The 25,066-nt window shown below is 36.6% G+C and overlaps 1 protein-coding gene across 1 annotated transcript in view; it reads left to right on the forward strand.

Moving 5' to 3' along the window:
* Lrp1b (LDL receptor related protein 1B) overlaps positions 1 to 25,066 on the forward strand; it is a 2,073,786-nt gene that overhangs the window by 1,999,237 nt on the left and 49,483 nt on the right. The window contains exons 81-83 of the mRNA XM_055599725.1: positions 1,321 to 1,446; positions 6,195 to 6,359; positions 19,647 to 19,808. Of these exons, the coding sequence (XP_055455700.1) occupies positions 1,321 to 1,446; positions 6,195 to 6,359; positions 19,647 to 19,808 (453 nt within the window). The remainder of the gene's footprint in view (positions 1 to 1,320; positions 1,447 to 6,194; positions 6,360 to 19,646; positions 19,809 to 25,066) is intronic.

A 25,066-nucleotide genomic window follows, 5' to 3' on the forward strand; every position in this document is an offset into this window, starting at 1 on the left:
ATAACATTTTATAAGCATAAATCTCCAACCTAGAAAAGGTTCAGTGAATAAATAATTGAGGATATTATGTAGAAACTATGTTGCAAACTCATTCAAAAAGTACAAAAGTATGATTGAAAATCTAAAATAATGTATACATAAATTAAGTCTTTATTAAATTGTTTCAGTTCATTTAGACATTCTTTAAGGCAAATCAAAACAGATTTCATTTTGAGTTTTGCAACTATTTGAAAAGACCACAGTGTTTACCTAAGTCAATTGGAACAAATTCAAGCAGGACCTAAAATTTCTGAAATAGCTCCTTATATACTGCTGCCTTTACTAAAAACCACTTATGTTGGGTCTATGGTTAACACAAGGACACTTCATGCGACCATACAGTTCTGCCTAACGTATAATCACAGCCAAATATGGGTATATCCATAATCTAAAGTTAATTCATTGCTCTCCTAAACATGATAGAATTTGAGCACTGGATTTTATCAGAACAGTCTGTGATCTGGCTGGAATCTAAGAAAGACCATGAACCACCTCTAATGATATAAGATGCTCATTAATAAACATTTAGATAAGACAAACTTTTATGCTCAGTCTTATATGTTACAAAGTCCTACACAGTAAACATGGAATCATTTTAACACATTTCAAATCATATTCATTTTTATATTACAAAGGCATGTAAATATTCAGTCTTTGTAAACACCAGTTATTAGTTATTTTATTGATTAAAGCCGTACAGTGAAGTTATATACAAATTAAGTTTTGGATGTCCAAACACTTCAGTTGGGGTACTTTTATAAACAGGGAGGTTCATTGAAAATTTAAAATAGTAAGAGTCCAGCAAAATTCTCAGTTGATAATTCCTTACCTCATAAGTTCAATTTAGACTAACTACCTAAGGTTGAGTCTTGAATATTCTGGAAAAAGCAATCACCAAATCATCATTCAAAATTGGCCAAAGGAGAAAATAATCAGTGTAGATAACTGTACATGAACTGTATAAAAGAAGCCATGCTGTTCTTGAGTCAAAACTAAAATAACTTTATGCAGCAATAATATGAAGTTATGCCAAATGCATAAATTAACAATCATTCTCCTTTAAAATTGGACATTGTTTTTTTATTACTGAAGGTACTATGTAATGATTTTTATTATAAAATAGAATGTTAACACTATAATGCCACAGCCTCAGTACAGTATCGTTTTGATTTCTTTTTCACATCGACAGTTCATCACTCAGCTTACTGAATTTTTATGCTTTTGAACTTATTTCAACTTTGATTCCATACGCCTCTGTTTTCTTCATTTTGTTTCCGTTAGTACCCAATCCTTGCTTGGATTTATCATGTGATTTCCTCTGCTTGCTGAATCCTTCTGGGGCCACGTGTGTCTGCCCAGAAGGAAAATACATGATGAATGGAACCTGCAATGATGACAGTCTGTTAGGTAGGTATTCCTGTTATTCTGTAAATGGTCAGATGAATTACTATATAAACAGTGAGGATGAATTTATATGGATTTTGGAACTAGGCAATATTACCTTCTTCATCCACTCATCTGCCATAATGGCAGTTGCTCTTGAACTTCTGTGAAAACAATCCTCTCTACAGAAGGTTCTTTATGCCCCAGTCTCTGTTAACAGAACACTGTACATTCATGTGCTCAATGGATCAATAACTGAAAAGTTACTATCAGAATCTAAATAAATTATTAGATAGTTCTTGCTTTATACATAATATTTTAAAGGTGACTTTCTTCTACAGGCATAAATTCTAGCCCCAATTCCATTTACTCATTCAATGTATTTGTTTTTAATACTTTTCATTACTTCATGTATGCAGAACACAAATTTAGAAAATACAGACTACATTAGAAATTACCTTAATCTTTCCATGGGAAATGTATTTATATTAAATACCATTAGTAGTAAGAATAATACTAGTACATATTTCAACTTTTATAAGCAAGTTAGAACACTTACTAACTAAGGACTAATTTAGCAGTGAAGCTATTCATATTTCTTCATGTAGCTTGTATTTTTGATGTATGAATTTAGAATGGACAGCCATAATTTCTGATAATGGTATTTTTTAAAAGATGAGATTCAAAAACAAAAAGATGGAAAAGAAAGAAAAGTTTTCTGCTGAATACCCAATAGATAAAACTCTCAAACTTATGGTATTAGTCATAATTGGAAAAATTCTATTAAAAGAAAAACCCATACTTACTAAATTTTATGCCACAGACTAAAGCAGCATGCTCCAAAGCAGTTTTGGATCACAGCAAGCATTTCAGAATGAGAGATAAATTTAGGATATCTTCACAGCAGGATTTCTTACTTTTTTTTTTCCTGTCTTAGAATTTACTGTTCATCTCTGTATATCATCTTCATCCTCATTTGCCCTCTCCTTCTCCAGATCACTAGCTCCTTGTTTTCCACTCTGGGTTGTAGGTTGCATTCAGTGTAAAAAAACTTAGCAGGAAGTTGTCTAAGTCAATCAATCATCTTTTTATATTTTTTTAATGTCCACATTTTAAACATTGAATACCTGAAGAAATTAAAAGACGACGTGATGAATAATGTATGCAAGTGGCCAGTGTTTATCTGCACAGCCACAGTTGGTACAGCAGGGGCCTACTTCAACTCCTGTTAGAATTCAGATAATTATGAGGATAAGAATTCAGATAAGTGTGAGGATCTTTTGAATTTCCTTAATGACATGATTTTCAACTAAAATAGAAGAGAGTTTGGATTTAGATGTAAACTGAAGACAGGGGAAAAAAAAAACTCTGCTACAACATGGAATTAGGGTGTATAGAGGATACTTTAAAACATTTACACTGTCAGAAAGAAGAGTAGAGATGCCGTGTGGGCAGCAAGTTTGTCGCTCCTGGTAGAGAGCTGTGGATCATTCCTGAGTTTGTAGTGTGTTAGCTCCAGTTATCGAACATATTCTTTTATTGGTTCATGATGACCTTTATGCTTTGTTAATCTCCTACCGTCTAGAGTACCTGTGATCTCAGTTGTGCAGGGGAAATGAAGTATTTTCAGATATCACCATTATTTTATTTTCTGGCTAGGTCAAGAAGCTACACTGTGTGGGAGTGTGCAGTGTAGGCAGCCACCCAGAAACTGAGTTTCTTAAAATGTCAACCACTACTTTCAAGTGAAAATACCTTATCTCGCTATCCTCCCACCCACATATCCATAAAGGATGCCCCCACAGGAGTTTCCCGTGTTCTATTTCTACTTCAGTGTTCAAACTGGTCTCTCTCTGTAGAAATAGAACAATGTGTTTGGAGTATAAGTAAAATCTCCAGGTCGTGTTTTGGTGTAGCTGAATCCAGTTCTCTTTTTCTGATACACACTTTTGGTACAGCCCTGATCTTTAGCTCTTCATGCACTACTGTCGTTAGCAGCTATTGTTAAAAAATTAGCACACAATATTCATATAAGAATTATAAATTCAAATATTCCTCAGGCTCGGTAGAACACTCACCCATTCCTTCCTAAAGTTGGATCTAACAGCTGCAGCTTGGCCTCTGATTATTACTTAGTTATTGATAAGTGCAGGCTTCTGTTTAAATGCAAAGAATTATTAAAGTAAGCCTGGAATGGCTGTAACTCAACTTTCATTTCAGCAGGGTCCTGTCCTGTTTTTAAATTGCTAGTGCCTAGTAAATCCTAATATTAGAATGTTCATCCAATGTGTAGATTTTGGATGTCTGTATCATTCACATATAGTAACTGCAGTTAGGAATTAATCTTCCTAAAGTGTCTTAATGGTCATCTCTAGTGTTCTTATTCAGAATCTATATTTTTTTCTCCTAAATGAATTAGATATGTTTTAGGAATCTATAAGTTAGGCAAACACTTTCCACACTGAATATTTGAAATATTCTTAACCTCCCCACAGTAAACATACTACAAAGAATCCCATGTTCAACTGAAGTGGGTACTTGAAGTTAATAGGCTAAGAAGGGAACCATCTTCATTTTCCCATCCCTTCACATCTCACTGATTTCCCTTTCCTGTTCCCTCAGATTGTTTGCACCTTTGACCATCATGCATTGCTTTATTTAGGTCATACTCATATTGCACAATCAGAGTAACTTATGACATCTTACTCATCATTCTGATTTCAATTAAACATCTACCGATATATTAATTCTCAAGCTTTTTAGGCTCTCCACAGTATTTATATTTGGGCAAGGATGCAAAAATACAGCGGTCCTCTTCTTCCATCCTTATCTCTTCAAAGCCTTGCTTCTTGGGGGAGAACTTTCCCTCACACTCATTAACTCAGGTAAAGTCAGACATTCATTTCTTTTCTCCCAGGCTCTGATTTCACAGATACACGTCCACTAGCAGCTATACTCTCAGGGAACCTCATGGGCAGTCAAGGTATAAGGTTCAGTAATGATATTTAAACACTTCACCAAATAGGTGATGCCATTGCCTGTTGGACTCTATCAATATACAATGTAAATACAATTCTCTTTTTTCTTCAGCTTTTTTCTGTTTTAGACGATGTAAATAGCTGAAATACCTATATTACATGAATGCATCTATTGTGTATCCATAGAAAATTATATTTATGTTTTAAATTTTTAATGTTTTTCTCACTTAAAAATATTAATGTCAAAACCAAAATTCACATACTCTAAACATTAATTCCATTTATCTATAGAATCCAGTTAAAGGTTAGATTTTCTCATATGCATAGTAAACAACAATGGAACAGAAAAGAATACCAGAAAGTCTACTGGCAAAGCTAAGGCCACCTAATTTTTGAATGAGGCATAAGCATGCAGTTGAAAATGACAGCCTACATTACAAATAATGTTGACTGTGTCATCTTAGAACGGCTATCACTTTTAAAAAAAAAATGACAGCTGTTCAGAAGAAAATGTGAAAAGGGGAATATGCTTACCCGTGGCTGGTGAAGTGCCAGCTTTACCAACGTTACAAAAACCGGTTCAGGGGCTTTGCAAAATATTAAAAATAGAGCTGCCATAGGACTCAATTATTCCACTTACAGGCACTGTTTTATTCATTTATTTTATTTTGGTGACAAAACACTCTGACCAAGTCATTTATATATAACAAAGCATTTAATTGGGCTTTCAATTCCAGAGCCTGAAAGTCCATGGCAGTTGGATGAAAGCATGATGGTAGGAACAGCCGAGAGCTTACATCTCAAACTCTAAGCAAGAAGGCAGAGAGGACTAGCCTGAAATGATGTTTTTTAAAACCTCAAAAACTTTCCCTGGTGACATAACTCCTCCAGCAAGGCCACAAATCGTAATGCTTCCCAAATAATTCTACCAGCTGGGGACCAACTATGTCTCATATTAAGTGAGGTGATTCAAATTAGGAAGGAAAAAAAATCTGCTTGTTCCCTCTCTTACATAGATCCTTGTTTACAACATAAACATATACAGGTAAACAAATGTGGGAGTAAAATCCAAAAATTGAGAAAGGAGATAATAAAGAATAATATTGGGTGGTAATATAGTATGGGCTGTAGGCAAAAGAACACTTGAGTAATGAAAGAAATATAAACCTAATGATTTTCTAGTTTTCAAGGTGTTTTTATGAATTGAACTTGGTTTTTATTGAAGTGGCAAGAATCACTCTGTTTGCCAGAACCACAGCATGCATTATTTCTCTGAGGCTGTGACTGCAAAATGTGGCCTTTTTAAAAAATTCAATTGGCCATCACTGCATTAGGAATTAGTGAGGGCTAATAGCTGAGTACTTGTGTTCCACTGACCCACTTAGGAAAATTGAATTCTTAAAATTAGGTATGTGGTGAGGAGTTCTGCAACCTGAACTTTTCTCTCTTCTATTTAAAAATACATGAAACCATTCTATTACAATGGTATTTGACATGTCCATTGCATTGTCATTCATAAAGCATAGTGTTAAAATAGAAATGTATCCATTGTAAAATATGTTATATCTAGAAACTTTTGGTTACTAATAAAAAAATATAAAGAATGAAAACAATGTTTTAAATAAGAAAATGTAAGTTAAATATCTGTTTATACTTGCTGTGTAATTTTTCAACTTCCACGTTAGGTGTATTTTGTGAAGAATAAATTCTAGTATTCAAATCTATGTATTTACTTGGATTGTTTGAAGCATCTTCGAACAACATGCTTGTCTCTATTGTCCTTCTTTTAAATAGATGACTCCTGCAAACTGACTTGTGAAAATGGAGGAAGATGCATTTTAAATGAGAAAGGTGATCTGAGATGCCATTGCTGGCCCAGTTACTCAGGAGGAAGGTGTGAAGTCAACCATTGTAGCAACTACTGTCAGAACGGAGGGACATGCATACCATCCCCTCTAGGTAAATATCCAACCCAACTAGTTGTGCAGATTATTTGCATTTTCCTGATAAATGAAAAGTGTGAGTTAAATAAAGTCTAATGATCTTTAACTATGAAATCGTCATAATTAAACTTAAAATTAATTTAACAAAATCAAACGGGTTTATTTAGTGTATGAAAGCTCACACCACAAAATTAGTAATAGTAACAGACACAACTATGGATTAGCTTGTACTTAGTGGAAAGCATAGTTCTTGAACAAGAATCAAAATAGCCTAGGATTAGCAGTGTTTTTTTTAATTTTCATGTTAAGTACACATAACTATATACAGAAGCACATTGAAAAGTAACAGAACTCCATACATAATTATGGAGTTTTCAATATATATTTTATTTCAGCTAATTTTATTTCATTTCTTTCCTTTTTTTCCCTTACTTTTTCTCTCTGTGTCATTTGCTCCAGTTCAAATTGATGTGTGTTAAGTGTGAGAGATATGTAACTAACTTGCTTTTTTGTATAGGTGGATATCCAGGCTTTCTCTTTTGTCCACAAGCTTTTGGCAATTTTGTAAAATTTAGTTTTTCATAATTACGTTGGTGTGTTTGGTGTTTTGATTGTTTCCCATTGAACTACATGTGTGTTTCTGTGAAACTACTATTATGCTTTTATTACCATAACCTTGTAGCTCAGCTTGAGGTCAGAAAGTGTGTGTGTGTTATGCATGTGTGCGTGCATACTTACTGGCGTGTGTTTGTGCATGGTGTACCCATGTGTTCCTGTGGGTGTCATCATCTGTGCATGTAGGCGCTGTACTAAACCAAGCATACTGTTTTCTACATTACTTCTTGAAACAGGATCTCTTTACTGATCAGTCTCATCAGTTTGGCTCTACTAATGTTGTGCCCAGATCTTAAGCTCCCCAAAGACCACCAGGAGCAGGACCGCATATGCAAAAGCAAAGAGCTTTATTTGAGCTTAAGCTCAGTCTCTGGACCATCACCAAAGTAGTGGATCAGAGAGGAGAGCAGCTACATGGCAGGGTTTTGGTTTGGTACTTGAGCAAGAACCGGGAATTCCCAGTTTAGCAGCTACAGGATTGGATGATATTCACCAAGGGCAAGCTTGTTACAAAGTGATTGACTAACATCAGGAATGTTATGTTGGTGGGCTGCCCAGAACACATGCCCTGCCCTGAGATAAGAACCTTCTCATTTTGTGGTTACTTCCGGCCTATTCCTTGCGTAATTTTTTTTTATTCCTTTAAAAAATACATTATTCTTTATTACTAAGATTTTGATTTCTCTTGACATACAAGTGGATGTCACTTGCTATTTCCATACTTATAAACCAGGTGCATAATTAAATCCAAACCCCCTCATGGAGCCCTCTTTTTTTTAATTTTTTATTAATTACACTTTATTCATTTTGTATCCCCCCATAAGTCCCTCCCTCCTCCCCTCCCGATCCCACCCTCCCTCCCTGCACAGATGTAGCCCATGGCAGTTCAGTGTCCAAGTGGGTTACATAGTAATGGGAAGAGGGACTGCCTCTGACATAATCTGATTGGCCTGCTCGTTGATCACTTCCTCCTGAGGGGGGAGCAGCCTTACCAGGCCACAGTAGAGGACAATGCAGCCACTTTTGATGAGAACTGATAGACTAAGATCAGAAAGGAGAACCTCCCCTATCAGTGGACTTGGGGAGTGGCATGCATCCTTGGGTAATTTTATGGCTTTCTTATTTCTGGGATTGGTGACCTATGGCCTAGTTCCTAGGACTGATAACTCGTGGGGGTAGGGGTCAGGCTTGGTCCTTTGACTAGCAGGCCAATAAGGCTCTAGAATCTACCTATCTCCACTTTGTCAGTGATGTGTTTCTAGGCACACACTGCCATGCCATGTGTTCATATGGAGACAAAGAATCCAAATTTGTGCACTCTTGCTTGCACAGGAAACCTTTTAGCAACTACAGTACTGTTTCAGCTCTATTACTCTAGACTTGTCTTTCTTGGGAGAATTGTTATCACGAATTCATTCCTCTTATTTCTTATAACTCTAATCAGGTTGCTTATGTATTCTTTTCTATTCTAGAAAAGTCCTGGATACATATGTGTTTACAGATTTGACTTTTTAAAAAAATCATTGGGTCTATTTTAATATCAGTTTTTAAAGTATTCAGTGGTGGCCTTATAAACTTTGTTGGAGTGTGTTGTGACAATTACCCCTTTGTCACTAATTTTATTAGTTTGTATCCTTTCTCTTGTTGTTCAACCTTGATCATCTTATAAAAGAATCAAAATTTTATCTGATTAATTCTATTTATTGATATTTTAGTCTCTATTTCTTTAATTTATGCCAAATTTTTATTATTTCTTTCTGTTTTCTACATTTAAATATTCTTGCTTTTCTAGCACTTCAAGGTATGCCATTAAGTTATTTAGTTCATTTCTCTTTGACTTTTTAAAAATGTAACTGCAACTACAAACTCCTTTAACAACTGTTTAGCCTGGGTCCCAGAAGTTCTGTTATTTTGTGGCCTTAATTTTGACTGTACTAACATCTTAAGTTTGTCATTCTTTATTTCAATGACTAAGTCTTCACCTAAAAGTATATTGTTCAGACCCTAAGCATTTGTATGTTTTCTAAGGTTAGTATTGCTAGTAGTTTTTACTTGCAATCCACTGAGGTCTAATAAAATTCTAGAAGTTATTTCATTTGTGTTTTGTTTGTATATTCACTTATACATTAAAGCTTTTTTACTGGTCTGTAATGTGGCCAATTTTAGAGGATATTCTCTGTCAGTGAAAAATAATGTGTTCTCAATGTTAGAGCTGAATATTGTGAATATTGTTAAATATATTTTATCTATTGCTTAGGCTAACTGATTTTTCTTCATGGATTTTTACTTTGAAGGTCCTAGCTACAGTGGGGTTTAAAACGACTCACCATCATTGTGCCTGAACCTATGCAATATTTTATTCCTCTGAGTGTTTGTTTTATGACATTGGACCAGACACTTAATGTATAAATTTTTGTAATCATAGATTCTCTTTCAAAATCATCTCTTTAGAGTTCATTGCCTTTTTAAAGATTTCTTCTCATTTGTTTTAGCTTGATGAATGACAATTGCTACATTACCTTGTTTGTAGCTTCTCTTTGTGTGGTAGTTAGGCTTTTATTCTGCCTTTGACATAGTTGGGATATCTGTTCCCAACAGTGTGTTCTGGCTGTGAAAAATCAGATAACTGGTCCATGCTTTCTAATTCCTCCTGTTAGTGTCTGTCTTTTAATTGAAGGGTTAGGACCATTTACATTTGTTGTTATAATTGAGAGTATTTACTATTGATTAGATTCTATTCCTTGTTTTTCTGGTTGGTTGTGTTTTTTGTTTGTTTGTTTGTTTTTGTTGTTGTTGTTTTTGTTTTTCTCCTCCAAGTAAGTATTTTAGATGTTAACTGGTTTGCTATGCTGAACATGATCGGCTCCTTTTTTTTTTCCCATTATTTGCATGAACTGTATTTTAACCATAAATTCTATGTGTAATATTTCCCTTCTTCAGTACATGATATTCAGAAATTCTCAGCAATACTGAATTAGTGTTTCTACTTGTGTCTGTTCTGAAATAATCATATTTCTCTACTTTAATAGGTAGTGCTTCTGGGCAGAGCAACTTTTTGCCAATTATTTAATTTCAAAGCAAGATATGTATTATTGTGAACTTTCTTTGCTTTTTGTATTGCTGGTAACAGACTTATATTATTCTGATATTTTTGCCTTTAGATGACTGTTGATATTTTTCCCTTACACATTTTAGTATCGCTTCTTTGCTTTGTGTGTTTGATATGCAGACAATGATGGATCATGAAAAGGTTCTTTCATCATGTCTGAGTATGATTCCACATTTGAATATTTATTTCTTTGCTTGATTTGAGAAATTCTTGATTACATTTTAACTGAAAAGCTTGTATACATTTTATTTCAGCTCCTTCTTTCTTACCCTTAATTTTTTCATAACCTTAATTCTTAAGTTTGATATCTTGAATATATGCCTGACTTACTAGAAGTGTCATGTTAATTTTTTATATCAGTATAATAATGTTACAAACTTAGACTCTATTCCTAATATTTGCTCTTCACCTTGGTCATATTTTTTGACAATGCTTTCTATTGTGTAATTTATTGAACGTAAGTGTTTCAGTTATTTCCCAAATTTCTGTTTTCTATTTCAATGTCCTCTTTTTTTCTTTTCTGATTTTTTCTCCAAATTTTTTTTCTTGCAAGGTACTGATTCTTTCATCTATTTTTAATTTTTTAAATCTATGTCTTGAATTAATTTCCTGTTTTAGTACTCTATCTTAGCCTAAACTTCTTACTTTCTAACTTCAGCCTTCTACCTTGTCTTTGGACCTTTAAAACGTTGCACTCTTTACTGTTTCTGGCAGTTCAGCTCTCTCCATCTTGGTTAACTGGTTATATAGCTATCACAGTGTAAGGTCCTCTCATGACTTTGTTCTTTCAGTTTTACGCTTTGTGTGCCTGTGTTTGCCCCCAGGCTTGTAGTTTTTTCTTCTTCTTCCCATTGTTTTTGCTTGTTTTGTTTTATGATAATCCTCACAGCGTATTTATGTTCTGAAGGAAAATCTACTGCAACAACTAATAGAATGATTTTTACAAAAGTTTCTCTGTTCTTTTCATGGCTTTACTGGGAGGTATGTAGATGGCAGTACTAAGATCATCTTTGTAGGTATGCTGTCTTCTGTCTTGAATGGAGTAACAACAAAGTTATTCTGTTTGTCATCACTTGCTTTGAAGTTCCTGAGAATGAGTTCACAAAGCATGCTAACCTAGCAATGGTCATTTTGAGACATGCATACTTCCTTCTGCTTTATTGTCTCCCCTTGCAGCCCCACTTGCAGTATATTTGCTCAGATTCCCATTCTTGTTCTTGTGTCCCTTTATGGCTGCACGCTCCACTGCTCAGACTAGAGTATACTGCTGTGACTCCTCTGTACACTGGTCTATGCTACTGCAAAACTGACATTTTTAAAGAATTTCTATGTTTGCTTAACTTTAAAACGTGGATTTATTTTTTATTTTTTTTACACTTTATTCACTTTGTATCCTCCCATAAGCCCCTCCTCCCTCTCCTCCCGATCCCACCCTCCCTCCACGTTCTTCAGGAATGCCCCTCCCCAAGTCCACTGATAGGGGAGGTCCTGCCACAGAGGGCCTCTGAAAGGCTCTGCCCTGCAGACTATCAAAGCAAAGGCTGAGACTAATGGCCAACTGTTGGGCAGAGTGCATGGAATCTTATGTAAGAAGTGAGAAATAGTAAGATCTGGAGAGGACAGTAACCCCACAAAGGAGAGCGACAGAACCAGAAAATTTGAACACAGGGATCTTCCCAGACACTCATACTCCAACCAAGTACCAGGCATGGAGATAACCTAGAACCCCTGCACAGATGTAGCCCATGGCAGTTTAGTGTCCAAGTGGGTTCCATAGTAATGGGCAGAGGGACTGCTTCTGACATAATCTGATTGGCCTGTTCTTTGATCACCTTCTCCTGAGGGGGGAGCAGCCTTACCAGGCCACAGAAGATGACAATGCAGCCACTCCTGATGAGACCTGATAGACTAAGATCAGAAGGAAAGAGAGGAGGACCTCCCCTATCAGTGGACTTGGGGAGCGGCATGCTTGAAGAAGGGGAAGGGAGGATGGGACCGGGAGGGAGAGACTTATTTAAAAAGAAAATATCAGTATTTAAAGGAACACATCTGAGAGGTATAATTAGATTTTTTTAAGAATGAAGGAATGCATTTTCTTCATTCCTTAAGGGTTTTAAATTAAGTAGCACTTAAATAAAATATTTAAAGTATATTCATGTAAGAAATGCTCCAAAATTGAATATTTTTAATTTATTATATCAAAAAAAGTTATACTAGTTCATTTTTGTGGTCTGCTCTTAGGATGATGAGTTCAGGATAAAACTTACCTTGGGAAAATAATGAAATTTAGGATAGAACATAATATTATTCAGTTATTCTTTTATATAAAAACAGACTAGTTTATGAAACTCTATCTACTATGGGTATCTAGTAAGAGTTTTATGGATAACAGCTATATCTACATTTAATATATTTTTTTCACAAATACCTGTTCTTTATGGAAAAATCTTTTTGTCCAACTATTTAAAAATGGATAAAGTATAGCAGGATTTGTTAAAAAATATCAGTGTGAATGTTGATATTTAGCAGTAATATACAACTTGAATTAGTACAGTTTAAATGAAAAGGGCTCTAGAGTGGGGAAGGATAGAAGACTGATTCTATGAAGGCAGAAGTGAGAAAATTGGGGAGAGCATTAAGTGGAGAGGTGGGTGTGAGTAATACAGAGGGAGAGTGGGGTTAGGATAAATAACATCATGGCTTGGTAAAAGCCATGAGAAACATACAATTTGGCAAGTTTTAGTTTAATTGGAGCCACTTTGCACAGGGTGTAAAACTAGCCAAGAAGCCATATACCATAAAAAAAAAAAAAGAAGAAGAAGAAGAAGAAGAAGAAGAAGAAGAAGAAGAAGAAGAAGAAGAAGAAGAAAAAAAGCCAATATCTCTTTTTAAGTTGTTGGTTGAGGGAGTCTTTTTTTTTAATTTTTCATTTTTTATATTAATTACACTTTATTCACTTTGTATCCCCCTCATAAGCCTCTCCCTCCTCCCCTCCTGATCTTATCTCCCTTCCCCTTCTTCAGGCATGCACCTCCCCAAGTCCACTGATAGGGGAGTTCCTCCTCTCCTTTCTTCTGATCTTAGCCTATTAGATCTCATCAGGAGTGGCTGCATTGTCATCTTCTGTGGCCTGGTAAGGCTGCTCCCCCCTCAGGGGGAGGTGATCAAAGAGCAGGCCAATTGCTTTTTTATTTTTTTATATTTTGTAGATTTTTATTTAAATTTTTTAATTTAATTTAATTTTTTTTCTTATCAGTTACATTTTATTAACTCTGTATCCCAGTCGTGTCCCGATCCCTCATTCCCTCCCAATCCCACCCTCCCTCCCTCATCTCCACTGTGCCCCTTTCCAAGTCCACTGATGGGGGGGACCTCCTCCCCATTCATCTGATCCTGTTTTATCAGGTATTTTCAGGACTGCCTGCAAAGTCCTCCTCTGTGGCCTAACAGGACTGCTCCTCCCTTTGGAGGGTGGGGAGGTCAAAGAGCCAATCATTGAGTTCCTGTTAGAAATAGTCCTTGTTCCCCTCACTATGGGAAACCAATTGGTTACTGAGCTACCACAGGCTACATCTGAGCAGAGGTTCTAGGTTATGTCCATACATGGTACTTGGTTGAGGGAGTCTTAGAGAACCTCAGTACTGTGTATGCTGCTGCTGTTGTTCTAGGCTTGCCTGTCAGACGGCACCCTCTGGGATATGAAGGTTTGGTTTCACTGAAAGGAAATATTTTCTTCAAAGGCAGAAATGGTAATAATTCTAAACATAGCTGAGTTGGATACTAAGTGTTGTAAGGTTTTGGTAAGTGGGGAGAGCTTGGACACCTGCTCTCATTTTATCATCCATGACTGACAGGAATGATATAAAACATTTTTATTTCTCCGAGTGACTTTAATGGAGAGATTATCAAGCACACAGGTAGATTCCCTACTTTGTTCGGATCGCTATAATTTGCTTCTTTCATTATTTTAAACAATCATTTAAGATTGATAGTTACTTGTAACATATTTGGGTGTAATTCACTCCTCATTCCCTACCCTCTAATTCCTCAGCTAGCACCTCCCCTCACTTTTCTTTCACAACTTCTTACAGTGTGCTCTCTGAGTCTATTTACTTCTGACTGTGTGTACCTGGGTGTGGGATTATCTACAAGAGTGTGGGTAGTCTGTCAGAGCCTGACTTGATGAAGAAACATACTTTCCTTCTGGAAGTAGGCCTCAGGTACCAATAGATTGTCAGACAGAAGCTGGGCTACCTGAGCTCCTCTACCATCTGTGTCGGGAATCTGGCTGTTCTGACTGGGTAAAAATTTTATTCCTGTAATCTCAGCTGCGAGTTCATATGTGCAATAATTGCACTGTTATATCTGGCAAACATTGTTTCATTGTCAGCATCCACTCTCTTTCACTTAGTGCTTCCCGTATGATTACCTGAGCCTTGGGAGTAGAATTGTGATATCAATGTCTCGTTTAAAGCTGAACATTCCACAGTCTCTTATTTGCTGCACGTTGGTCACTTAGGGATTCGATGATAATCACCATCTCCTGCCCAAAGAAACTTCTTTGATTAGAGTGGAGAGATGCACTCACTAATCTGCAGGAATGAGGATACAATTCCAGGAGATAGTTTATTACTGTGTCGGTTTAGCAAAATAATAGGACTTGGTTCTGTCCTCCCTTATTGCCTTTGACCTAGCCAGCTATATGTTTTTGAACTAGTTACTGACACCATATAAATCCAATCCGAAAGGGGTTGATTTCTCCCATAATATCCATGCCGCTATTACTGCTATTTTATCAATGGGTAAATCATGGCGGCTCAGCCGTTATTGTAAAAATCTCTGGGTTCACGGCTCAGTAAAACTATTAAGGACTCCTTACTAGACCTCATAGCATACATAGTCCTTTCCTGTACTTTGAAAGCTAGCCAGTAGGAATTAAGGTTCAAAGTCAGTGTTAATTTGATCTATTTATGTCCTAGAGCTCAAATATGTGGGGTCTTCAGTAAAGGGGTCCTCCAACCAAGTTCTCAAGTTAAATCATGAGCAATGGCTATAGCCTGTAATGTTTGTGAAAATGCTATCTACGAGACAAAAAAAAATGTAAAATTTAAATAGAATTTCCCTATTTTAGTATCTGTATTTGATTTCTTGTGATACCCTGAATGCTCTTAAGATCTTCGGCTTCTATACTTTGTTCTTAAAGCTCGTGGGCTCTATATCACTTGCATTACTTTGGCATGAATTATTTCTCTCTAAGTATTATGTTAACTCTTACTTAGAAGGTGAAATAATTCATTTTTTACATGTCTTCCTTTTCTTCAGTCAACCTCTGCTGAACGTATCAGTCTCTTCACTTAAGACCTCTATTTGTTTCAGTTTCTGTCTTTATTTTCATTCATTGATTTGCCAGATGAAATATTTTCTTTTTATCTCAACAATCAATAGAAAAGACATTTGTTACCACTATGAGGAAACAGCCTGCTCATATTCAATAAATCATTTCTTGTAACAAAAATAATGAACTAACTCAGCTCTACTAATCCCCTTATTTTGGGAGCATTAATAGACATTTATCTACCAACAAACAGCATATATAAATAATTTATTTTTAGAACAGTGCTCTTTATCAGAGAAATAGGTATGACTTTGTTTAGAGCAAAGGTCTAGTACTTTTAAGGGTACTCTTTCAAAGCAAAATTACTTAATTCATTGTAGATGTTTATTCGTTTTTTAAGAAGTACAGGTGAATTTTATTTAAAAGTACTTTAAAAGTATTTTACTCCTTACAAATAATTCTTTAAAAATACGCTATACGTTCAAGAGTTTGTTTCTGGAGGCGACATATTCTTTCTTCAGCAGCAGCCGTTGACCTCCAATGGGTGGACCATGTGGAATTTTGCATTTGCACTGGAGTCAAACAGTGTTGTCCTCATACTGTTCTTGATCCAGCAGGCACACTGTTGAGTTTTTTAATGGATGCATTTTCCCAGATATTTAACAATAAATAAAGCAAAAAAAAAAAAAAAAAAAACAGGGAACTCCTACAGCTGATAAACACCTTCAGCAAAGTGGCCAGATACAAAATTAACTCAAAAAAATCAGTAGCCCTCCTGTATACAAAAGACAAAAGAGCTGAGAAAGAAATTAGGGAAACAACACCCTTCACAATAGCCACAAATGACATAAAGTACCTTGGTGTAACCCTAACCAAGCAAGTCAAAGACTTGTATGAAAAAAAATTCAAGTCTCTGAAGAAAGAATTAGAAGAAAATATGAGAAGATGGAAAGATCTCCCATGCTCATGGCTTGGCAAGGTTAACATAGTAAAAATGGCCATCTTGCCAAAAGCAATCTACAGATCTAATGCAATTCCCATCAAATTGCCAACACAATTCTTTACAGACCTGGAAAGAAAAATTCTCAACTTCGTATGGATTAACAAGAAACCCAGAATTCTTAAAATAATCCTCTACAATAAAAGATCTTCTGGAGGTATCTCCATCCCTGATCTCAAGCTGTACTATAGAGCAACAGTTATAAAAACTGCATGGTACGGGCATAGAAACAGAATGGTGGATCAATGGAACCGAACAGAAGACCCAGAAATAAACCCACACACTTATGGACACCTGATTTTTGACAAAGATGCCAAAACCATACAATGGAAAAAAGATAGCATCTTCAACAAATGGTGCTGGTCCAACTGGATCTCTACATGTAGAAAAATCAAAATAGATCTGTACTTATCATTCTGCACAAAACTGAAGTCCAAGTGGATCAAAGACCTCAACATAAAACCAGACACATTAAATTGGCTAGAAAAAAAAGTGGGGAATACCCTAGAACTCATTGGTACAGGAGAAAACTTCCTGAACAGAACACCAACAGCACAGGCTCTAAGAGCAACAATCAATAAATCGGACCTCATGAAACTGAAAAGCTTCTGTAAAGCAAAGGACACCATCATCAAAGCAAAACGACTGCCTACAGATTGGGAAAGAATCATCACCAACCCTTTATCTGACAGAGGACTAATATCCAGTATATATAAAGAACTAAACAAGCTGAAAAGCAACAAACCAAGTAATCCACTTAAAAAATGGGGAACAGAGCTAAACAGAGAACTCTCTGTAGAGGAATATAGAATGGCAGAGAAGCATTTAAAGAAATGCTCAACCTCATTAGCCATTAGGGAAGTGCAAATCAAAACAACCATGAGATTTCACCTTACACCCATCAGAATGGCCAAGATGAAAAACTCAAGTGACAACACATGCTGGAGAGGTTGTGGAGAAAGGGGAACCCTCCTCCACTGCTGGTGGGAATGTAAACTTCTACAACCACTCTGGAAAGCAATCTGGCACTTTCTCAGACAACTAGGAATAGTGCTTCCTGAAGATCCAGCCATACCACTCCTAGGCATATATTTAAAAGAGGCTCAAGTACACAAAAAGGACATTTGCTCAACCATATTTGTAGCTGCTTTATTTGTAATAGCCAGAAGCTGGAAACAGCCCAGATGCCCCTCAACTGAAGAATGGATGCAGAAATTGTAGTACATCTATACAATGGTGTATTACTCAGCAATGAAAAATAAGGAAATCATGAAATTTGCAGGTAAATAGTGGGACCTGGAAAGGATCATCCTGAGTGAGTTGTCCCAGAAGCAAAAAGACACACGGTATATACTCACTCATATAAACATACAACATAGGATAAACCCACTAAAATCGGTACATCTAAACAAACTAAGCAAAAGAGAGGACCCTAACTAAAACGTTCAATCCCCATCCTGAAAGGCAAAGAGGATGGACATCAGAAGAAGAAGAAAACAGGAAACAACCTAGGAACCTGCTACAGAGGGCCTCTGAAAGCCAGAAGAAGAAAACAGGAAACAACCTAGGAACCTGCCACAGAGGGCCTCTGAAAGCCTCTGCCCTGCAGACTATCAAAACAGATGCTGAGCCTGATGGCCAACTGGCAGGCAGAGTGAATGGAATTTTATGTAAGAAGTGGGAAATAGCAAGAGCTGGAGAGGACAGGAACTCCACAAGGAGAGCAACAGAACAAGAAAATTTCAACACAGGGAACTTCCCAAAGACTCATACTCCAACCAAGGACTATTATTCATGGAGATAACCTAGAACCCCTGCACAGATGTAGCCCATGGCAGTTTAGTGTCCAAGAGGCTTACATAGTAATGGGAAGAGGAACTGCCTCTGACATAATCTGATTGGCCTGCTCTTTGATCACCTCCCCCTGAGGGCGGAGCAGCCTTACCAGGCCACAGAAGAAGACAATGCAGCCATTCCTGATGTGATCTGATAGACTGAGATTAGAAAGAAGGAGAGGAGGACCTCCCCTATCAGTGGACGTGGGGAGGAGCATGCATGAAGAAAGGGGAGTAGAGTGGGATCGGGAGGGGAGGAGGGAGGGGCTTATGGGGGGATACAAAATGAAAAAAGTGTAATTAATAATAATAATTTAATAATAATAAAGAAAGAAAAAAGGAAATATTTAGCATTCTCCTATCATTCAATAAAAGAAGAAAAGAAATATGAGTATAGAAGAAAATTTACTGGTGAATCAAAAATAAAACTGTTAAAAATAAAGTTTAAAAAAATCTGTTAAAAATATGATACCCTTTGATATGCAATTCATCGTATTCCCCAGGCAATTTTATTTTGCCCACAGATTACTAGTGGTGAAAGCTCTGACCGCAGAGACATTTTTTCTGGTTTCAGATAAGTGGCAGTGAGCCTTGGCTGAGCTTGTGACTGAATCTGCTCATCAACACTTATGCTTTTGAGTTTCCCTTTATGGGTTTGCTGTAGATGCTTTCTTTCTCACTGTGTCTGCCACAGGCGTTCCTACTAAGAGACAGGCCAGGCAGAGAGGTACTCCTTCCTTATGTAACATGGAAACTATAAAGGAATGTTCAAAGATAATCTAGAAAATGTTTTACTGTGCATTATTCATAAAGTATGGAATCATAAAATATTCAGTAGGCTACCAGTAATTTTTTAACATGAGTAAATATCAAGATTAGACAAATTAAGTCCCAGTAGGTGCATATGCACTAAACATTAGTATGTTTATTTGATTTTAAAACTCCATTAATGTATGCAATCATTATACATGACATGCCTCTTTTAAACCATTAAAATGTCTCCCTAAAGCATGTGTCCATGATGCTTTGCATACAGCCAGCAGTGGGATAGAAAATGAGTGAACACTGGCAAATTATGGTTATCTGAATTTTATAACAAAATACACTCTCTGATATTAAATATGAGTTGAGAAAAATAATTGAAAAGTAGACATATATGAAAAAAGAACAATGTACACGTGCAATTATTCATAAAACATCCATTATCTGATACAACCGAATGTCAGATATGTTCAGTTTCTACTTTCGTGGCTATACAGCTCAACAGAGACTGAAGAACTTTTGGTATGATAAAGTCACAGAACAAATTGTCGACATTGCTTTGCTGGAAACTTGGTGTCCTAATTTTTTATCTGTTGACAGATCTATTTAAGGTTGACAGCGTACTTTTATTTCTTTTCTTCCAATAGGAAGACCGGCCTGTATCTGTGCCTTGGGCTTTACTGGGCCCAACTGTGGCAAGACAGTCTGCGAAGATTCTTGTCACAATGGTGGGAGCTGTGTTGTGACTGCTGGGAATCAAGCCTATTGCCACTGCCAGTCGGACTACACTGGAGACAGATGCCAGTACTGTAAGTAAGAGCATCCTCCCACAGCATTCAAGCAGCAAGCTTTGATGTAAGCATTAACGAATACTATGTTTCACTTGTGTTTTCTTTCCTCTCTTCATTTCGCCACACCTCTTTTTTCAGGTTCATCATCCTGTCATTTAAACGCCAATAATTTTAATGTTTTTCAATCCTTTTCTAAAAGATTTTAATTTGTTTTCTTTCACAGCTAAAATTCAAAAGCCAATTATAATTGTTCCCATATGCATCTTTAACTCTCTTATTTCTACTTCTGGCAACCTGTGGGGATTATTATCTTTTCCCATACCTCACCTCTTCTAAGTAGCACAAAAGAGGGCAACTAGAAAATCCCAGAGGTGGTTCTGCTCGTCTCATCCTTGACTGCCTAGACAGAACCAGAATTTCTTTCTCCAGCTTCCTAGATGTTTTTTGTTGTTTGTTTGTTTCTAGAAAGGTTTTTCTGAAAACGTCAGATATAAAACATCCTATACCAGTTTCTTTTACTGCCAACTTTATTCTCCTGTTCTCACCTTCTCTTTTATCTGGTAGCAGCATTGTTTAAAAATATTTTTGTTGTTATATTTCTTTGTCTTTATTTCTATATTGACTTCGGTCACATTTCTGCCTTTGTAGTATTGTAGAAGCAGCTCTTATGAGTCTCCAGTTGGTTGATTTTTGCTATTTCCAGTGGTCAAGTCTCAATTTCTGTTTTACATTAGCTTTCATCAATTTATCAATTCTTGTTTTAAAAGATATTTTCTTTACTCATGTTTATAGACAGTATTTTCTCCACTACCCATTTATACTGTATTTGTTGCTTCTTTGCTGTGTCTTTTGTGAATCTTCACAAGGATAAATGTTTAATTCCAGCTTTAAACATTGATGTGACTAAAAGCACTATCTTCATCTCTATTTCTTCTCACTGCCAATATTAATGATTCCCATACAACATCTCACATTTTATAGTCAACTCAATTACTTTTCAAAATATTGTTTTCCAAGGAATCATTTTCCTGAGTCCATGAGTATATGTTATTTATTTACATACTTTTAGGTTTTTTTTATGGTCAAATAAATTTGGAAACCACTGTCTAGATGACTTTACTGATCTGCAGGGTCTTGAAGCACCTCAATGGTACCTATAAGTCTGTGTCTCCAGCTGAGCCTGTACTTTAAGTTTCAGGTCATCTCAATTTTCTGTGACAGCTAATCTTATCTCTCAATTAATCTGACTTTTTTTTCGCTGTGAATCCTCACACTATAGTACCTTTATCTTTAACAAGGAACATTCATTACTCAGTCCAAAATACTGAAGTCTTTGTTAAGTCCCCAGAGTGCTCCATAGCCTATCTTTGCCTTTAAAGCACACCCAGAATGTGAGCCCTGCTCCTTGACTCTGCTCTCACTCAGTCATCCAAGATGGCAGGACCTGTTTATCTGTTTTATTACTGACTTAATCATGTTTCCTCTCTTTGCCACTGGTGTATATTATCAAATTACAGTCACATCTGTATGTTTTATGTAAACTAAAATGTTTATCTCTTTTAAGCACATTCGTTTGAAATCTTTATACAATCATGTACTCAGGTAATTGTTTTCTTGTTTATCTCTTTGTTCTACAATGCACTGTTGTTTTTTTCTTTTTTATCATCCTTTCAAGAAGCTAGCAATAGTGCAGCATAAGAAGTCATTTTGATGGGATCCAGGTATAAATTATTACAGCCAAGATCTGCACCAGGCAATCAGCTTTCAGGACTCAACCCTTAAATTAACTTAATGTTCATCAAAGCATATCGCACATCTCTGATCGGTGAAGCACAGGGAACAGTACACAGCCAAGCTACTTGCATTCGTTTACTTGACAATGAAGCATTAATTGTCCTTCCGCATCATTACAGTGGAAAAATACCTGCTGTAGCAAGGAATGGTTAAGCTTCCATCTCCATTTCCTTTTTAGATGTTTATTTCTTTTCATCTAAGGATAAGCTCCTCTTGACAATAGACACGAGTCACTACTCTGTGTCTGCTGTACCTTTTTACTCAATTCTGTGTGTCCCAGACAGCATCCCATAAATTATCATCCTGTTATGCTAATGTACGATTGTCCCATATCCTCGTTTTCTCAACTCTCTCCCATCAGTGCAACAGAGGATGTCTACATAACTGCTTTCTACTAATTAATTAATTAATTACTACTACTTCATTAATTCCTTTTTTCTTTTGTGCTCAACAATTCTCACAGATATAATGCCGCTAGGAAATGAAGGGCAGTTCCAGCTATTGTCTCAAAAGGTGTTGAGTTTATAACCTCTCCTTTATTCTAGTAAGGCCACTGCCATTATTATCTCCCATAAAGATGCCTAATTCTATGTTATTTATTGTATATTCCTCAGATTTGAGGCTTCTTTGAAACTATACCGAGAAACAATAGCTGATGAATAAACCAATAAATAAAAACTTCACAGATAATGTCTTTAAATGACGGTAGCACAAAAATAATTAAAAGACAACCAATATATTGTATGAGAAAGTATCTGATCTATATATGGATAATCCATGGCAAGTGTGTGTGTGTGTAGTTGTTTTGCTTTGTTTTAAAGGCCTTGTATATTTCAAACTGACCCTAAACTCATATATATATAAAATCAAGAATGACCTTGAAGTTGTTGTCTTTAATCCTCCTTCCTATCTTCAGACCGATCAGACTACAGACACACCCAACACAGTTGATTTGGATTCAATTTTTTAAAACTTTCTTGGTTCATTAGCCTCTACCAATTGATGTATTCTACTCTATCAGTTATTTTTCTTTATTTTTTAATTGAATAATCAGTATTCTTGATTCTCTTTGAACTGCCTTAAAATGCAATATAGCCATCATTATAGAAATTTATGTTCTTGCAATGAACAAATTCGGTTAGTTTGCATCTTAATTGACAATTTAATAGAATCACAGTGTGTGGCAGCCCACTGCTTTACCAGACCCTGTTATCCTCACTATTAGCAGTCATGGTGGTTTCCGCCTTTTACTGCAAAACACTTACTTAAATTAACCAATTAATCCTTAGACAGAGGTTAAATAAGTTGCCCCAGGTCCTGAAGTAGTCAAAATTGGACACAAGGAGTTGTTGATCAAGATGTCAGCAAACATCCGGAAGAGCACTGATGCTTTGCCATTAAAATGACAAACCCAACATCTGAAGAAGTGTAATAAACCCAGAATCCATCAGTGTGAGTTCGCAAAGTTCAGTGGGCTGAGTGTTCTGTCGGAAGAGTGTTTGGTGTATACACTGATCCCCCAAGTAAATGAAGGAACGACAGAATGGCTCGTTATGATACCTAATTACAGGCCATCAGTGGGAGGTAAAACATCACTTCTCAGTTGTGCCGAGTTAAAACATCTCTCAACTTCAGTTGCAAGGTAAAAGCTAGAGGCCTGAATGCAAATTCATCTTAACAGTGTCTAGGGAGAAAAGAGAGGGAAAAAGCAGCAAAGCTAAATTTTAATATTCTTTAAGCTATTTGCTTAAGGAAAAATATAGCTGAATTTTCATATGGACTTAAAGTCAAGATTCCTGTTATCAATCAAAGCAAATAAGCGTATTTTTGTACATTGAAAAAGAGGTGTTAATTGTGAAATCAATATTTGAGTTTATTTTTTAATTAAATTTTTATTTTTTATATTAATGACAGTTTATTCACTTTGTATCCCAGCTGAGGCCTCCTCCTCCACCCCCTCCCAGTCACACCTTCCCTCCCTCTTCTTCTCTAAGTCTACTGATAGGAGAGGTCCTCCTCCCCTTCCATCTGAACCTAGCTTATCAAGTCTCATCAGCATTATCCTCCTCTGTGGCCTGGTAAGGCTGCTCCCCTTCAGGGGTTGGTCAAAGATCCTGACAAGGAGTTTATGTCAGAGACAGTCCCTGTTTCCTTTACTAGTGAACCCACTTGGATATTGAGCTGCCATGGGCTACATCTGAGCAGGGGTTCTAGGTTATATACATGAATGGTCCTTGGTTGGAGTATCAGTCTCAGAAAAGACCCCTGTGCCCAGATATTTTGGTTCTGTTGCTCTCCTTGTGGAGCACCTGTCCTCTCTAGGTCTTACTATCTCCCCACTTCTTTCATAGGATTCCCCTGCACTCTGCCCAAAGTTTGGTTCTGAGTCTCTGAGCTCATCTTTAATTAAAGATTTGAGAGGCTTCACCTGGCAGCAGGTCAAAGCAGATGCTGGACTCACAGCCAAACATTGAATGAAGCCTATGGAGTCTTGTGAAAATGTGGGGGGAAGGACAGAAGGACCTGGAGCTGACAAGAGCTCTACAAGAAGACCAACAGTGCCAACTAACCAGGGCCCAACGAGGCTTCTGGTGACTGAAGCACCAGCCAAGGATATAGGCCCCGACACAGATGTAGCTGGTGGGCAGCTCAGGCTTCACACAAGTCACCTAGTATGGAGAGCAGGAACAGTCTCTCGTACAGACTCTCTTGCATGCCTTTTGATCACTTCCCACTGGCAGGGCTGAGTCACCAGGCCACAAGGGAAGAGGGTGAAATTAGTCTTGATGAGACTTGGTGACCTGGGGTGGGTTGGTAGGAGGAATTCCTCCTTTCTGAGGAATAGGGAAGAGGAAAGAGAAATGAATGAAGGAGGGAGGGTTAGATCAGGAGGAGGGGGAAGGGATTATGATACATATGTAAAATGAAGAAATGAATTAATTTTTGTAAACATTTTTAAAAGATTTATTTATTTTTTATCTATTATTTATAAAGTAACCTGACTGTGTGTGTACTTGAACACTAGAAGAAAGTACCAGATCTTATTATAGATGCTTAATTATGAGCCACCATGTGGTTGTTGGGATTTGAACTAAGGACCTTTGGAAGAAGGGCCAATGCTCTTAACCTCTGAGCCACCTCCAGCCCCTAAATTTATTAATTAAAAAACAAAAAGATAGTTGCACTACAGCAAAGCATCCATTAAGTCTGTTTACTCTGCTGTTGGAAGAACATCTGCATGGTGCCTTTCTACAAGTTGTCAGCAAAGACATGATTTGTGTCTCTGAAGCTGAAATAATGGCTCAGCTGTTAAAGGCAAAGTTATGCAAACAAAAGAAGTTTATTTAGATTAGAGAGTTGAGAGACCTAAGATTAATGCAAAGATATAACATGATAGGTATTAGATTTATAGTTTTAAAGTAATTTTTTAAATGTATGAGTTGTGGACATGAGATTATCATGTTGATGATTAAATTATCAGA

This window comes from Psammomys obesus, unplaced genomic scaffold (genome assembly GCF_907164565.1).
Source record: "Psammomys obesus unplaced genomic scaffold, mPsaObe1.curated_primary_1811, whole genome shotgun sequence".
Taxonomy (NCBI): Eukaryota; Metazoa; Chordata; class Mammalia; order Rodentia; family Muridae; genus Psammomys; species Psammomys obesus.